The 18,676-nt window shown below is 42.3% G+C and overlaps 2 protein-coding genes across 2 annotated transcripts in view; one reads left to right on the forward strand and one right to left on the reverse strand.

The window, feature by feature from the left end:
* The window catches only part of LOC126236623 (protein FAM43A), a 658,532-nt gene that overhangs the window by 504,262 nt on the left and 135,594 nt on the right, over positions 1-18,676 (reverse strand). Inside the window, exon 2 of the mRNA XM_049946068.1 lies at positions 9,906-9,973. The gene's annotated coding sequence lies outside the window, so the exon portion shown is untranslated. The remainder of the gene's footprint in view (positions 1-9,905; positions 9,974-18,676) is intronic.
* LOC126235167 (ribosome-binding protein 1-like) lies at positions 1,633-2,319 on the forward strand. Its single transcript, XM_049943900.1, has one exon. It carries the CDS (start codon positions 1,633-1,635, stop codon positions 2,317-2,319), a length of 687 nt encoding a protein of 228 aa, XP_049799857.1.

Raw genomic sequence — 18,676 nt, forward strand, 5'->3', positions numbered from 1 at the left:
CCTCCAGTGAAAACGGGTCGCAGTAAAAAATTAATCTATTAAATTTCCTACAAAAAATGTCCTACTCATTTTTTTCTGTAGAAATAATGATCTGTGCGAAGAGAGCGCGAGAATGTTGAAAAACTCGCTGGACGCGCGTGCGGCGTAGCTAACGTAGTTTGTAGGCCAATTTGAGGTAGTTTCCCCGAGTTGATTGACCGCAACTGTCCCGTATCAAACTGTTCGTCTCCACTTTCTACCTCAAATTGTCCTACAATTCGCCGACACCGGGTAGTTACGGAGGGCAGTGTTTACTCGATTTGGTATGAGGTCTGTGTTGGGCTTGCTTAGAATTATTTGTTAACTGCTCGGTAGATACGGCGTTGCCTTCGGTATCAGCCGTTACGAGGGCGGGCTGAAAACCAATGCCTCCGAATTTATTATGTAAGAACTCTTAAAACTATCTTAAATAAAATTAATGTTATTAACAGTCTGCATCTTTATTCTTCATGTCTACGTATTTGCAGCCCTATGTCGCTAAAGGGCAGCGAATTGTAGCGTGCAACATGGCGGTGTGTAACGTAACTATGTCGGTTCGTGAGTAACAGTTTCCTGTAATAGAGTTTCGAATTCGAAGAGGTTCTTCCCTCATGGAGCGCCCTTTCCTTCAGCATGGCAATGCAAGACAACGCACGAGCGCTGCGACACCTGCAACAATCCCACGCCTCGGGTTCACTGTCCTGGATCGTTCTCCATTCAGTCCCAACTTGGTCCCATCCCATTTTTATGTTTCTAAATATTAAAGAACACTTTCGAGGCCTTCTCTTCCATAGTGATGAAGCTACGCAAGGAGAGGTGGGGCAAACGTTCTGCAGTGACGGTATCAACGAACTGGTCTGTCGTCGTTAGAAATGCGTTCGTCGCCAGATTGACTAAGTTGCAATATAAATATGTAGACTTGAAGAATAAAGGTGTAGAACGTTAATAACGTTTGTCTTATTTAAAAATTAAGAGTTTTCACTTAAAAAATTCGGAGGCATTACTTTTCATCACGTCCTTGTAGTTGGGTCATGAAGAAATTCCACGGGCCATACTGTCTAGTAACCGTGCATTATTCGTTTAAATCAAGCCATTGTCAGTCAAGACACTAAAGTGAGGTCATAAAAGGCCGCAGACTTCTTACTGCACTTTTTCAGGCATTCTTGTCATCTTCACAACTAATATTACATCGAACACCGAAGCTAATGTACTGCTACAGTAAAATGAATGACACTATCAATCGTAACGTCATATCCATACGTAGTATAAATTACAGTCCCTTGCCACGTTTTTCTGACTCTGTGTGAAGGCTATTTCCAGGAACTACTGTAGGGATTTTCGTATGTTTTTGCTAACAGATAGACTTGACTCAGGAGGAAGGTTTGTGTACATAATTTATTGCCGCCGCGCCAGGCAAGTAGTCCAGCCGCAGATACTTAGTACCATCCGTACGAAGCCGGAGCGGTTCAGTAGTAGGAATAATAACCAAGAAACAATCACGCTAGTAGACGTATTAAAGTAATGGAAGACGTATAATTTCAGCATATACATCAACTAAAAATAGCGGCAATCACAGGAATAGAATTGACGCTGATTCTTGAATTAAGTGGTGTCATGATCAAACAGGTAAACGGAAGTATCCGCAAAGAAGACGAGGAAAGGACAAGGAAGACGAGGAAAGGACAAGGAAGACGAGGAAAGGACAAGGAAGACGAGGAAAGGACAAGGAAGACGAGGAAAGGACAAGGAAGACGAGGAAAGGACAAGGAAGACGAGGAAAGGACAAGGAAGACGAGGAAAGGACAAGGAAGACGAGGAAAGGACAAGGAAGACGAGGAAAGGACAAGGAAGACGAGGAAAGGACAAGGAAGACGAGGAAAGGACAAGGAAGACGAGGAAAGGACAAGGAAGACGAGGAAAGGACAAGGAAGACGAGGAAAGGACAAGGAAGACGAGGAAAGGACAAGGAAGACGAGGAAAGGACAAGGAAGACGAGGAAAGGACAAGGAAGACGAGGAAAGGACAAGGAAGACGAGGAAAGGACAAGGAAGACGAGGAAAGGACAAGGAAGACGAGGAAAGGACAAGGAAGACGAGGAAAGGACAAGGAAGACGAGGAAAGGACAAGGAAGACGAGGAAAGGACAAGGAAGACGAGGAAAGGACAAGGAAGACGAGGAAAGGACAAGGAAGACGAGGAAAGGACAAGGAAGACGAGGAAAGGACAAGGAAGACGAGGAAAGGATAAGGAAGACGAGGAAAGGATAAGGAAGATGAAGAAGGGTGAAACTTCATGCGGGTAAGGGCATGCGTATTGCTACGCACAAAGAAGACTGCTCAGAAGGCTACAATGCAAATAACAAACCGTGCTTTAGTTTTCGCTTGCATGAAAAATAGGTGTGGATAAAACGTAGCTTCCTGGGGAATTTCTGATCCAGGAACGTATGACTGATATTAAATAGGAGCGGAATACAGACCCAGTCTGATACATCGAATGCATCTCAGACTGCCTGGAAGTTGTTAGGAAACACGAGCTTGTCAGTACGGCGCAGGCACCACTGAAAATGGGAGTTGCAGTGGCCAGAGGGAAAGGGCAGGAGCTGTCCGTCTCGTGTGCTGTCTAGTGCAGTCAGAGCGCTGCAAGTTAGAGAGGGAAAGACACACACGCGGTTAGCCCTGCCTCGCTGCTAAACCTACAGCCAGCGGCTGAGGGCATTGCTCCGCCGTTACGCAACAGCTGACGCTTTTTTGTGGCCAGCGCAAAAACGTAAATCAGCGGCGAGTTAAATTGCTTTCTGTTAATGCAGAGGCTGTTCGTTTTCTCCCTTTTCTCCAGCGCTGTCTCGTACCTTTTCTACCTGACAGCACGCAACTCTGTACAGTACCAACGTACCAGGTAAGCACTTCCATCACTACGTCTATTAGTGTATACGTCTGAAATTACTTTGTTCCTGATTAACTGTTTGGGACTCTTCCACCGCAAGTGCAATTAGTGAGCATTAATACCTTCCTAAATATCGAACGATACGCTGCAATAAATTTTAAATTACTCGAATAAATAGCAGGCAGAATTTATAGTAACACAACCATCACATTAAAAATGCTTTCGAATGTTTTTTACATGCCAGTAGCGGATATACGTATCAGAAAACTTATGACACCTGGCTGTACTAGAAAAATTTAATAATTTTCTACCGGTTTCGATCACTGGCCATCATTTGGCACCTGAATCAGCGTTAGAAAACAGAAATGACAACGGAACCTCAGGTTCAAAACGTCATAAAGACATGAAATGCACAAATTTAACTTACGAAAAATTGGATGCTGCAAGTTACACGACAGTCATTCTGAATCATACAATCGTATTAAGTGTTAGTTTCACGAGTACTAACATGAGGTTTTGTTGTCATTTCTGTTTTTCAGATGCCAGATGATGGTCAGTGACGGAAACCGGTAGAAAATTAATAAACTGTTCTAATGCAGCAAAGTGTCATGAATTTTCCGAAAAAATATTTACGCCAACTATTCATCCTTGGTTCCACTGTGTAAATATGTTCCTTGATTCCAGAATATTGCCGGTATTGTGGTAAATTTCTTGCAGGAGTATAGTGTCTTACTGCCAAGCCGACAATTATATTGCACCTCAGTGCTTATCGACTATTTACTACGGCTGCGTGAATAGTGAATAAGCCCTGAGGTACAATATAAAAATCCCCGCAGCTACTTACGTAATAAACAACAGTGTAATCATAAAATCTGTCGGCAATGAAATGCACAACACTTTTCACTAGGTGGCAAGCAACTTTCGAACACTTGAAAATGTATAGCTATTCGCACTTGCACATCCACCGCCTTGTGATGTTTATATTTACAACGAGAATGTGTGAGAACCCAGCTTAAGTACCATTACACAAAACACAAAGGATGTGGCAAAATAAGTTTGTGTATCTGCTCACATATGGGATTTTAAATGATAAAAAATGACAGGACTAACGGCAAGTAAGTCTGTCCTACAGTATTACGTGTTTGTGAAGTTGCCGGCACTGACGTATCATGTTCCCTAAGATGTATTGCTGTGCAGGTTAGGAGTGCAAACCTCCTAACCTCTCCCCAAACCCCAAGCAATACATTCCCGTGTGAAGACTTTATTCTGTGTTTAATAACAAGTGCAAAACAGTGTTATGCTGGACGTCTGCAATGTCGAGCTCACTCGATATAGGTAAATATAAGTTATGTATATTTGACTCGTTACGTAATTAATAAATAATTATTTAACTAATTAAGAACACAGGGTCTTAGTTTGATTTTTATGTGTACATCATTTTACTAGCAATGATAATAAAAAAAGTGAGAAAGCAGTTAAGGGTGAATGACAAAATGAAATTGAATAAGAGTAGTTGAAATTAATATTTTAGACTACACCGAGATAGACAAAGATTCATATTAAAAGAGTTGTCTGTCGACAAGAAGTTAATTTTACTTAGTTTCACGACTTGTAAGCTTTTAAATACACACGACATCATGCAACAAAGGCATAACGCACTAACATTAGAACGACTGAAGATCACATATTTTAGTATATATCGTGCCTGAAACCAGTAGTAATGTTGACGTGATGGGCACATTCTTACTGCCTTCCCATAAACACACACACGCTGTCTTAGTACCAGAAATTAGTTTGTTTCTTGCATACACTAATAATTTCATCGTCCAGAGCATTCACAAGCATCTTTATATGCATCGAGAATAATCTTAACCAACTTACACTAGGAGTGACTTGAACAAGGCAAAGAACCTCTAACTTTTCTGAATTCTTATTTCGTATTCTGTCTCTGTGTTTCGTGTGACGTACGATGATTAATTATCAGACGTATGATAACATCAACATCTTTTGTCACTTAAGTGGTGGATTTTGAAGTTGTCGTCTATTACGTAGGAAATGTGTGTGTGTTGTTGGGTGTCGCCACTGTCTCTTTATTACACTTATCTACCATTTAGTAGTCCGTTAGAACAGCTCTTACTTGCAGAGATTCAAATATTTTAATTTCGTACATCACCGATTCGCTGTTTTCCTGGAATCAGCAGCATTTACACGCTTTCTGTTATTGGCGCTTACACTAATCGAACATTACACGAGGATTAAAAAGTCTTCACAAATTTAGGTAAAGCTGGGATAATGTTAAGATTCATAGGCCAACAGATTTCAAGTATATTAGAAATATAAACCTAGGAATTTCCCTAGACGCAGTACAGATCATAACACCGAAAAACGATAGCTCATTACAAGTCTAAGAGCATTTTCGAAGGAGGCAATAGCCGGCTGAAGTGGCCGTGCGGTTCTAGGCGCTGCAGTCTGGAACAGCGTGACAGCTACGGTCGCAGGTTCGAATCCTGCCTCGGGAATGGATGTGTGTGATGTCCTTAGGTTAGTTAGGTTTAACTAGTTCTAAGTTCTAGGGGACTAATGACCTCAGAAGTTGAGTCCCATAGTGCTCAGAGCCATTTTTGATGGAGGCAATACGTGAATCCACCTGTAAAACGTAATCTCGCGTTAAGACGTAATAATTTGTTAGAGCTGCCTCGGATGATGTTCTTGTGCCAGCTTGTGTTAATACTGTGTGAATTCTAAGATCGTGTGGAGATTTTTGTAGTGTCTTTTGCAGCGCTCTAGAAATGATTGTCATCCGAAAGCTTTGTCATAAATAGTGATAGAGGTGATCTCAGAATCTTTTCCTTAACTTTTTTTCTTCCTATGAACATAAAATCCAGTGGCAGCCCAGTGTTACGAAATTTCAGTTTCAATAGCACTGAAATTTCCTACTTCGTTATGCACCGTTTACTGCATGCACGTCAGAGCCTGCGGCCAGCTGGGTAGAAATTAATTTGAACGACAGCTACGTGTTTACAGGAAGAGAGATGAGCAATTTGCCTCCAGTTACGCTAAAGATACTGAGCACGGGCTGAAGTTCACCATGTTTGTTAATGCTGGCATATCTTTCCCGTAGGAAGAATTATATTCAGGAATCTACGTTGTAATATTTGAGGGAAACAATTTGCATTTTTAGGGCATTATACTTGACGTATCCTCATGAATACTTTACAACACGCTATGCAAACACAGAAGTGTGGTGTTAGGAAGGGGATCAGGCCCCCAGTTCTCACCAAGATTCCCTCAACCCTTAATAAAAATGCCGACCCCGCAGAGAAACGGGAAAGAAAGAGGAAACAGTCTTTTACCCATTCAGTTAATACTACTGCGATTATCTGCATCTACGCAGAGCCCTAATAATGAGTGCTTCGATTCATTCCATTCGAAAAGTGTTTCAAGCGTGAAAGAAATTTAGCAGCGTATTACAACTCCGCATCTTTAATTGGAGAACATGTTATGAGTCTTATTTTAGCACTCGACAGTGGGACTGTCAGTGCAAACGACGACGATTTAGACTTAGCCTGCACCACGAACTTTCTGAACGCGTGGCTGTTTCTTGTGGCAGCCGGGGCCAGTTCCAGCACGTGTGCGGAACCGCCCCCACCCCCACCCTCAAGCGGACTGTCCGCGGCTCAGATGTAATCTCTCCCGCGGGACGGAAGTTTCCGCTTGTCAGCTGGAGAGCACTGAAAGGAGAACTCGGCGCGCCGTTCCTGTTATTCCACAAAACTCTTCCCGGTTTTCGTTGTACGATAGAATCCCTCCACAACGTCTGTACAGCCGGATTACGCCGCAGCTACCGTATTACAGTGCAATAATATCTTTTGTTAGTATAAAATAAATACCATCCACATCGATGGCTTAAATGTACAGCAATTTAAAAGCAAAGCTTTGGAATGGATATCTAAAACATCGAGAGCTTGAAACACTTCCCTGTTTCTTTTTATCTTCAAATCAATTACGTAATACGCACGATACTGTGGCGCTGTTGAATATTTCAAAGAAGCAGCTCAGGACCCCTTCACCAAAAATTATATTTTGGTTGTAAAATTTTATGTATGCTTGTGTAAAGAAACGTGTATTTTGATTGAGACCCAGAGAGACCATATGTCAATATTTATACTACACGTACAAATAAACGAGGGTGCGGTGTTCAGTTTTTTCAAAGGCAGCTAAGAGATGCCAAGCAGTTCGCTTTTGTCTTTTACCATCCGGATCACCTCATGTAATCATCGTTCTCTGTAACTCTTAACGATTTCTAATACACTGAACTAACTTTTATTCAGCGTGTTCAAATAGTTTATCACAATATCAGTCCACACTTTTATTTTGATAATCACTGTACTGCTAGTTCCAGTTTTCACCTCTTCGTGGGATAGACTGAACATTTCGACGTGTCACCGGTCTGGCTTTGGCGTGACTTTGTTACTAATTTTCAATATCTTTTTTTCTCTTACCGCGCAACCTGAACCTGCGGTCTTTCGAAGAGGTCCGACGACTGTAACTAATTACGCAGCACACATGAATTTTTTTTTTCAAGATTTACATTTGTCCACATCTTGTGTAATGAAAATCTTGCACCATTCAGCTTACCCAAATTGTAATAAACATGGTCGCTACATGTTTTTTTGTGTAATATATAAAGAAACAAAAAGCTTGAAGTAATTTTTATTACCACCCGTGAAAGTTAAAGCTGAAAAGATCTAATTTCATTGGTTGTACTTATTTTTATGTTAAGCTAAGCATATACAACATAAGCTGTACAGCAACAAAGCTTTTACAAAGAGGTTCGCAAGTCAGTGATGATACGAGTTTTCCTGGCAGATTGAAACTGGGTGTCGTGCTGGGACTCGAATCTGGAATCTTTCCCTTTCGCGGGCAGGTGCCCCACCGATCAAACTATCTGAGTGCAACCCACGACCCGCCTTCACAGCCTTACTTCCGCTACTACCTCATCTCCTACCTTCCAAACTTCAGGCAAGTTCTCCTCCATATCTTGCGCCACTAACACTCCTGGAAGAAAGGATACTGCGGAGACGCGACATAGCCGCATCTTGGATGATTGTTTCCAGAGTGATTTTTCACTCTGCTGCGGAGTGTGCAGAAGAACTTCTGTGAAGTTTGAAAGTAGGAAATGAGGTGCTCGCGGTAGTGAAGCAGTAAGGGCGAGTCGTGAGCCGCGCTTGGATGGCTAACGAGCCAAACACGGCAAGTGCCATAACCAAGTTTCCAGAACCTTTGCTCAATGGAAGATGAGTCAATAAGTGAACACGTGTCTCGACTTATGCATAGATAGTCGGCCGTATCTGAGAAAACCACGGTCAAAGTTTTCGACGTAATTTGAATGCCTTTTACGCTCGATGACGTCAGCCGAAATGGTGGCAAGTGGCTAGCATCACGACCTCTAACTTTCGCGCCCCTTGTTAGAAACACGGTTATTGTTTTTATTTATTTCTACCTATGTCCGTTGTCCGCAGCTCGTTCTCTCGCGGTACTGTTCTCGTTTCCCGAGCACGGGTCCCGGGTTCGATTCCCGGCGGGGTCAGGGATTTACACCTGCCTCGAGGTAACTGGGTGTTGTGTCGTCGTCGTCGTCGTCGTCGTCGTCGTCGTCGTCGTCATCATCATCAATCCCCATTACGTTCGGAGGAAGGCAATGGCAAACCTTGCCTAGTACGGCGGTGCGGGTCTCCCGCATCGTTCCCCTACGCTCTGTCACGGAGTATGGGACACCACCACCACCACCACCACCACCACCACCACCACCACCACGACATATGTTCGTAACTGATAACTACATGAACGCTTCTTATCACGCTAGGGCATACAAGGACGTTATGTTAATTGCAAAATTACAACTGAGTTTCACAATAAGAGTAGATATGATAATTTTAAAAGATTGTAACCTCTTAAAATACCATACAAACACCTTTATATTGCATGATAATTGTATGACACTTTTTCTGAAACCAAGTTGTAATTTTACATCCTGACGGAGGTTCGAGTCCCCTCGGGCATGGGTGTGTGTGTGTGTGTGTGTGTTTGTCCTTAGGATAATTTAGGTTAAGTAGTGTGTAAGCTTAGTGATGACCTTAGCATTTAAGTCCCATAAGATTTCATACACATTTGAACATTTTTTTGGTAATTTCCAATTAATTTAACGCCCTTTTATCTCCTAATTTGGTAATAAATATTCCAGTACTAACCTTCTAACGACATGGGTAGATAAAAAAAAAAACACATTCATCGGTTTTCGAACACGGGGCGCAAAAGTGAGAGCCATTGAGCCACCACCTCGACTGAGATTATCGCCCGCTAAAAGGCACTTAAAGTACGTCGAAATGTTTGAGCGTGGTTTTCTCAGGAACGGTCGAGTATCTACGTGTAAGCCGAGACCCGTGTTCGCATATTTTGGCCCCTCTTCCACTGAGGAAAGTTTCTGGAAAACCGTGTTATGGCGCTTGCCGTGTTCTCGTCAGTAGCTTGATGGAAAGATACCAGGTCCGAGCCCCGGTCAGTTTTAACGCTCCGGGACGTTTCAGAACACAGCACATTCCACTATAGACTGAAAATTCATTCTGGAAACAACAATGATGGTTCGGAGGAGACGGACTCGTCTGGCCTGCTCACTGACGAAGTTTGTGAAGAGCCGAGGTATTTCAATCGTGCAAAGGCAGGAGCTGGAATGAATGGTTGGACAAAAAATAAACTGTCTCTTATTAAATTGCAGAATTTCACTTTTGAGACAAAAGGCTTAAACTTTTCTTTAGGTCTAGAAGACGCTGCAGAGCCCGACTTCCTATTTCTGTCTAGTTTTTTTTATGGTCTTTCTACATTTAATGGTACTTGTAACACAGAATATTACGATACACGAGCTCACTCAGCTACACAGTGGGAAAAGTCGAGCCAGTCAGAGTATCGAGACGTGGTAACAGAGGAGTGGAGAGCTGCGGTACTCACGCTAGTGCAGGATGATGTCGCTCCGGCCGTGGTTGCTACGTACTGGCGCCAGTTGTGTGGCTCGCGTCCTGTAAAACAAGAGGATTTCGTTATCCGCTGTCGCAAGCAGGAGCGAGGGCAGACAGGTGGGTGGGTACGGAACAGCCGCGACGGCGGCCAGACGGAGACGGAGCGCCAAGGTGAAGGCTAGAGGCGGCGGCGGCCTTGCGCAAGCAGTGCGGAGCGGCCGTGAACCACGGCGACGCGAAAACAACACTCCGGACGCAAGACTTGACAGCCGCCTTGCCACCTGCGTGTCGGGCATATCTGGGGAACTACACGTGAAAACAACCAAAACCAGCTGCTGCTGCTGTCTCCTGTTCCCTCAGCTGACACTTGCTGTCAGCTTTGTTATGTTGTGGGAACGAATGGAATATTAGATAATAATCTTATTGTGCAAATATTTAAAGAAGTATGAAACTGACGGAAAATGTTCAATTATCAGTTTATTTTTTTATTCATTAGTAGAACATATGGACAATGGTAAAATCACATCCGAAGTGCCTGAAAAATAATTTAATGTGTGACGCGACCTTAGTGCTACGCCCATTTTTTGAAGCAACTCTAATACTAGCTCGCTTAACCATTTCTGCGTCTGCGATTCCAAATGGCATCATTAAGTATTCCTGGCTTTTTTGAGCTTCCCAATGCTTCAATGATACCGTTTGGCATCGCTTCACGTAGTTACAAGTTTGGCCAAGAGATCACAGTGGCGTTTCCTTTCGTGACTCGCCGTTTGTTTGAAGTGCAGAACAGAGAAATGTCGTGAGTTGTGCTACTGCACTTGTAAGTGAACAATAACTGTTGTGTTTAGTTTTATTCTGTGTATAGTGGAATTCTTGGTTATGGAACCAACTTTACGTAGTTCCTCAAGGGCAAGGGAAAGAAATAACGGCCGGTCGAAGTGGCCGAGCGGTTCAAGGCGCTACAGTCTGGAAACGCGCGACCGCTACGGTCGCACGTTCGAATCCTGCCTTGGGCATGGATGTGTGTGATGTCGTTAGGCTAGTTAGGTTTAAGTAGTTCTAAGTTCTAGGGGACTGATGACCTCAGATATTAAGTCCCATAGTGCTTAGAGCCATTTGAAAAGAAATACGGTATGTTTACGATACAGTTATGTATGTATTTTGTGAGCAATTATTATGTAATTTCTAATGATGCCATTTGGAATCATTATTTTATTTATTAACCAATAGCTTCAAAAGAACTTTTGCAATGGATATGGCATATGTGCAACATTTGCAGTAAATATTCGTCACAAAAAAATTTTCCCCATTTTTTTTTATAAATGTGACGCTCAAAGGGTTAACAACGATTTCGTGGATTACTTTTGAGCAAACTTGCATGGTACACATTTAGAAAGCTGTGATATATACTGTTTGGTTTTATTGGTCATCTGTGACTCTGTTCAAACGGCTCTGAGCACTATGGGACTTAACATCTGAGGTCATCAGTCCCCTAGAACTTAGAACTACTTAAACCTAACTAACCTAAGGACATCACACACATCCACGCCCGAGGCAGGATTCGAACCTGCGTCCATAGCGGTCGCACGGTTCCAGACTGTAGCGCCTAGAACCGCTCGGCCACGCCGGCCGGCTGTGACTCTGTTCCATATCTTAGAAACAATAAAAACCAGCTGCTTTGCTTATAAAGAAGCATTTCTTTTTGCCTGTGTTACAAACGGAGATTTATGCAAGTGTTCGATTCTTTCATCACTCAATTAGCCAGAACCTATGCAGTGCAAGAGACATGAAAAATGCAGTATGAGCTTCACATTTCCAAGTGGTGTCAACAGACGAACATCGCATTCACCATCCGGGCCACATTAGCTGGTGTAAATATCTACGGGTTCAGAGGGACAACAACCCCTACGTTCACAAGGGGAGGCTTCCAAACTGTATTCTGGATTCTGCCAAACCAGCTTACACGTTTCTGGGCGATCCTGAACTTCTCATAAAGTTAATTCACGGCAAAACCCAGAATCCAAATGAGTCTCTAAACGATGCCCTAAAACCGTATTTTAATCTGCTATGCTTATCAAAATTGGAAATTGTGATGAGATTGTTCTATTTAATAATGAGAACATATGGAGGATGAACTTATTACAGAAAATGGGGTTTAAGGTGGGAAATTTCTCTTGAGACATCTTGAGAAAAATAGGTTTACAGTGCTCCTCTGCAGCTGAAGAGTCAGTTGAAGAGTTGGTAAAGGAAAGAAGGCAGGAAACATGAAACCAGAAGGGAAGCCTTGAAGGGAAAGAAGACCCTGAGTACAAATCTGGGACGACATAAGAAAAAACGACATAAGAAAAAACGTTAGGTTGAGCTTTAAATTGCATTTCCTGAAAAATGGCGTTTCTAAACAGTTTACTATCTTTTTCTCAGAACCTATGAAAGCTAGAATTATGAAATTTTGTACACTTATTTGTATAAAGCCAATAAATGGTGTCTCAAGAGTAAATTTTGAAATTCTGGATGTTAGCTGAGATATGGAGTAAAGTGCATGGAATTTTGTGTGTTATATTATGCTGAGAGAGAGAGAGAGAGAGAGAGAGAGAGAGAGAGAATTATCAGTGTTTGTTCCTTCTAAAGTTCCAATGTCACATCTTTTATTACTCTGTTCCTTTCTTCTGAATTATCTAGGAAAATGTGTCACAGACAAAAATGTTCCGTCGAATAAAAATGAACACACACAAACACACACACACACACACACACACACACACACACACACACACACACACAACTAGTATTTTGGTGGGCCGATTCTAGCATCCAAAACTGTCAGTCACATTCTGATAACAACAATACAGGATGGAGAAAATTACCTGAATGGTGAGATCAGGGTAAGGAACATCGACTCAAGCTAAATTTTCCAGTAAAGTCGGAGGTATCATTGTTTGGAGCTACAGTCGCAGAACGACAGCCAGTCAGAGCGACGAGTGCGCCGAAGTGTCTGCCTTTAAACTAGCTTTCCCGAGCTCATGCTTGTCATACTAAAGAGCGCGGTTATTGATTAAATTAGCTGAAGACGAAGGTTTCAGTTGAACATGTAAAGCTAAACAAACTTTAAATTCCATCCTTGGATGGTTACGTTGGAAGCGAATTTTCTTTTATGCTTACTGGGTAAAGCTTGACCCTTAATTAATATTAGCTGCAAGTACCATTACGCTATCAATCTCTTAAGATAATTGGCTGTACTGCAGAAACACTGTAGTAAGATAGAGACATGTGGTACTGTAAGGTGCAATGTTGCTAATAATGAAATAAAAGGGTCAGGTGTTTCCATTTTTGATTGTGAACACAGAACATGAATAAACTTTCTTTCTAACAAATACAGTAGATAAGTACAGGAAAATTATCACAAAGGTGGGGAAAAAATTTGCATCATCTTTTTTCCCTCAACTGAATTTATGTCAAATGCTCACAATTCCTGCTCCAATATTACCATAAAATTGACATCGTCAAAGAAGGAATTGGCACATCCTCTCGAAAACTCCTGTCGAGTTGGTAGTGAGCTACTGTCACATACCCATAATTGTTTTCATAATCTATTCAGCAGCGGCACTAGAACATTCTAATACGAATATGGTGGAAGCGAAGAAAGACGTGTTATTTCATCTTCACACACGTTAAATCATTCACACGAGTAGGGGCATTATCAAACAGCCCACCTATACGTTTTTGTGCGACTGTAGGACCCACTGAAAAATCATGATCCTTACGTACCAGTACGTCAGAGTAAGACCGTACCGCTACGAAATGGTCCTCATCACGGCACTTTTAGAATACAATGTTAGATTTCAACAGGCGACTTCCCAGACAACCCAGCAGCAACGCTTATTTTACACAATCTTGTTTTACACGATCTTTAGGCAAAACAAATCGTGTACTGAAAATAACGGGCAGCATCGCAAAGCGCCACACGTACATTAGTAGCGTTCACCGCCTTTTCTATCATGCGTAGAAACATGTTGCACCTGCGCTGCTTCGCTAACTAATGTGGAACTTACCGCCATTAAACGAAATCTGACGCTACGTGTATCCAATGTTGCACTTATCTGACTTTAGTATATGGCAAGATCCTGTTGCCATGGACATGCCAGGCAAGCAATTGCTTCGTTATAGTGAATCGAATGAATGCCTCCATATAGTCATTCGGGGAATAAATTTGGTATATATACTAATGGGGATACTGGATCTGGGTTTACGGTTTTCCCTTCGGTTTGATGTCTGCAAAATACTGTGGGCACTGAGATTCTGCGCTCTCTAGTTGGCGCCAGTGCTTCTCTCTTACTTCAGATACAGACACCACATCTTTTGACTAACAGATTAGAACCCATGTTACAAAAAATTATGCATCCTCTGACGTATTGGGTCAGAGCACGATATTTAGTTACGGAAAGAACGAGGTGGGCAATTCGAGTTACGTGCTCAAATCGAGAATGAAAACTTCGTTGAGTGTGCTGCAAAAAGGAACTTTTAGACAGAAAATACGTTAAGTATTGATGGCAGATTACAATGTTCTGTGACGATGGTAAAACAAACAAATGTAGCGCATACAGAATCTTTGCAACAATTCACTGCTACGATTGTGCATTAAATGTTTTATCTGCCCGGCAACGTAATGCACAAAGTGATTGCTGACAACACAGAAATGTGTCATTGGACATGAGCAGCGAATTACGCAGTTATTACCGGGCGTCTTTTCAAAGTCTTATTTGGGCAAATATCGAACGAGACAACAATTTACGCAGGTTGTAAGACAGAACCTAGCATACGTTACTCGGAAATTTGGTATGAGATCTCAAATTCCAGTATAGGTTTCTTTGCTGTCAAAAGTACTACCCAACTACAAACATAGCTTCGAGGTAAACAGAGGCCTTAGCGCGAGATCTCGATTAAGCGGAAAGAGAACAGGGAAAAGAACCGGGAAGAAGGAAGTTGTAGATAAATTACGCAAAGACATAGAGGCAAGAGAAGAATGCATTATGAACTTCAGTCTGTCACCTAAGACAGTGAAGTTCACTTTTTTTTGTGCTGAGTGGCGGTCACTAGAGGCCAGTGAACATCGCCACACTCGGCACTGTGTCAGAATTGCAGTGGCACCGACCGAGGTGGCGCAGTGGTTAGACACTGGACTCGCATTCGGGAGGACGACGGTTCAATCCCACGTCCGGCCATCCTGACTTAGGTTTTCCGTGATTTCCCTAAATCGCTCCAGGCAAATGCCGGGATGGTTCCTTTGAAAGGACACGGCCGACTTCCTTCCCCGTCCTTCCCTAATTCGATGAGACCGATGACCTCGCTGTCTGGTCTTCTTCCCCAAAGAACCCAACCCCAATTGCAGTGGCATGAACTCCTCATCGTCAATAATCGCATCTTTCCTTCGAGAAAGAGAGAGAGAGAGAGAGAGAGAGAGAGAGAGAGAGAGCGCACACGAACAAATGGGACAGCAGCATTGCGACATAGCACTCCTTTCGCTCCGTCGTTTACCTCAAACTGCTGGACCGTTGTGATTTCCGCACGATGGCTTTTCCCTTTAGCAGTATCAATTTCGACGTCTTTTTTAGAAAACCACTTTATCCGAACGAACATTAACGTATCGCACGCTGGCAAGAAAAGTGACTAAAGTCAAAAATCGGCAATTTTTGGTTTTTGTCACTGCTCCAATGTGCACGAAAACTTCACATTTGTATCTCGTTATTTGTCCACTTCAGGGCACTTGACTCAGTTTATTTGTAGGCTACTTCATGATTCGCCAAGCAGGAACCGTATCACTTCAGCTTTGCTACTGACACTTGCGCATGGGTCATTCAAAAAAAGCGACAAATTCGAAGTCGTCAAACTTTTCGTACGTAGGTAATTTGAATGCAATTTTCAGTATCACTGATTATTACAATGTCTGTGTTTATACAGTGTCTGCATATAACATTAAAATGTCCTTTGCGCTTGCATTCCAGAAGGAACAGACACAGTTTAGGCTATTACAGCTGCTGTAAATATTACGAAATTTCGTGCGTTGCAGCGCACAAGAAAAAAATGGAAATTTCTGTTATATAGAATGTTCATATTGAATCTCTCTTCTCGGCGGAAAGTATTCCTGCATTACATAAGTCCACTTATGATTCTAGGTTTTAGTAAATTGTGTTCCTTGAATCGTACCTAACTGATGTTCCTTGTTAAATTATATTAAGTTTCACAAATTACAATTCTGGATTTTGTATTTTTATAGTAGAATAATTTTGTTTTTCATTTTTTATTTTGTCTGATGGTTAGAATGTCGTATTATATTAGAGATAAAAAATATATTATTTGGGGTGGAAAAGTGGCAAAAATATTATATGAGAGGTCATAACAAAAACAAAAAATTTGAAAATCAAGGAAAGTGACAACCCAAAGAATTAATTAATAATTACTTGATAACACCCCACATTCGAGTACAGATCTACATGTCCATTTTACTGTTGTGTAGACTATAATCGAATTTACTGCCAAAACTACTTATTTGAAATTTAAAGGACGCTTTTATTATTTCAGTATAAGCTTCATAGAGTTCTTTGGTTCAAATGGCTCTGAGTACTATGGGACTTAACATCTGAGGTCGTCAGTCCCCTAGAACTTAGAACTACTTAAACCTAACTAACCTAAGGACATCACACACATCCATGCCCGAGGCAGGATTCGAACCTGCGACGGTAGCGGTCGCGCGGTTCCAGACTGAAGCGCCTAGAAACGCTCGGCCACACTGGCCGGCTCACAAAGTCGATTTTTCTCAAGTACTGCATTTTTGAGTTGTGTCACTGTTCTTGCTAATGTGCGATATGTTGACTTCTTGAATTATTACAGGTGTCCGCAAGCAATTACGTGGTCCAGAGCGAGCTGTTTGAAACATGAGATACAAAGCGTGGGGCTTATTTGGGACTATGTACGTGGCTGCCTTGTTGCAACTGGAAGTATTTATACCGGCTGACCGTTTTTTTGTTTGGGGTTTAAGGGCGCTCAACTACTGAGGTCATTAGCGCCCAGTCACAATTGTTACAGCACATAGAATCTAGTAATACTCAACGGGAGGGGGGGGGGGGGACACAACAGAAAGTTCTTACAAAGATGCAGATAAAATAAGTGAAAGAGTTAGATGTCTTTGGACAATCCAGTCAAAGTAATGAAACGAAGAACACGAGCAGCTGCTCGAGCGTCATCAGCTAAAATATCCTGTAAAGTAGATGGCAGAGACAGGACAACACGAGATTGGCTAAAACGGGGACACGACAATAAAACATGGCGCACTGTTAATGCATGACCACAAGGGCACTGCGGGGCTGGGTCACCGGAGAGCAGGTAGCGGTGTCTAAACCTGCAATGCCCAATCCGCAACCTGGTCAGAAGGACCTCTTCTCGCCGAGATGGTCGGGAGGAGATTGTCCAAGCAGTTGGGAACGGTTTTACTGCCCGGAGCTTGTTTCCTTGAAGTGAGGACCAAGTATCCCACCCCAAGGACCCCGGCTGACCGAGGAGAAGTGGTCAGTATTCAGGGATTCGACAGGAACGATCGTTCCAAACAAAGAAGTCCAGTGAACATGGATTCTAAAACGCATACCTTAAGAACTATGAGCACTTCTTCGTTTTCGATACTGTGAAACAAATTTCTTCTACTGCAGGCTCTTTGCTTTCCATATTTTACGACGTGGTAGTATGGACCAAAATGTACAGTAAACATGGCCTCTAAAGTGCGCACTTTAAGAGTTATGAGCCCTTACTCATCTTCGCTGCTGTGAAACACATCTCTTCCAGCGAACGAGTGCTCATAACCCCTCATGTATACATTTTAGAGCCCATGGTTACAAGACTCTTTTGCTTCGAATGATCGTTCCTGTTATATCCCTGAATACTGACCATTCCCCCTGGGAAACCCTGTACATAGACGGCAGCAGTTGGGACACAATGTTAGTACAGACGTTGGAACTATTCATCCAAAGCATGTCCTCGACACGATATGACTGCCTCAGAGTATTTTAGTTCAAGAAAACTGTGAAGCTGTAGTGAATGTTTTTTATTTCATTGCTTAAAAAAAAAACTAGTTGCCAAGTTTTAATGGTCCATTCATTTCATTTCTTAGTGAAGTTTTGAATGTAATACTGAATTATTTGTTTACATTGATTTAATTGCGACCAGAGGGTATTTACACATTACTCGCTGAATTTTTAGATAGGTGTTTTTAGCTTCTTCGCCCATTTCTACATTTGTCGTTCAAGAACCTCATTTCATCAACGTGTACGAAGAAACTCTCGAAGCTGAGCCGAACAGCTAAAAAATACCGTCACTTGACTTCCAGGCGAGCCATTCACGATCAGTCAATCCTCGTCCATAAAAATGCTGAAACTCCTCTCAATTGCAAAGGTGAATAACGTGAAAATTATGGATGGCAAATGCCGGAATATCTGGCCGCGCCAGTCCGTCTAACGCATGTAATACTTCACTTGCAGCTCCATCTTCGACGGACGACAAGAGACAAATCGACGCCATAGAACCCCCATGCGGGCGAGCCAAGAGCACGCTGATATATCGTGGACATAAATCCAATGCTCTGGCCCGAGGTCCAGAAATTTATTCATCGGCTCACCAGAGTAAACTCTGTGTTTTATTCAAATTAACACCGCCAAGATCACCGCAGTTTTTTAATATCATTACTGACAGGCTCCATCTACAGATAAAATCCTGCAACAGTGC

Source organism: Schistocerca nitens, chromosome 2 (assembly GCF_023898315.1).
Source record: "Schistocerca nitens isolate TAMUIC-IGC-003100 chromosome 2, iqSchNite1.1, whole genome shotgun sequence".
In the NCBI taxonomy this organism is placed as follows: domain Eukaryota; kingdom Metazoa; phylum Arthropoda; class Insecta; order Orthoptera; family Acrididae; genus Schistocerca; species Schistocerca nitens.

Excerpts from the sequence above, each read along its gene's own strand:
- LOC126235167 (XM_049943900.1), top strand. The coding sequence starts at position 1,633 with ATGATCAAACAGGTAAACGGAAGTATCCGCAAAGAAGACGAGGAAAGG.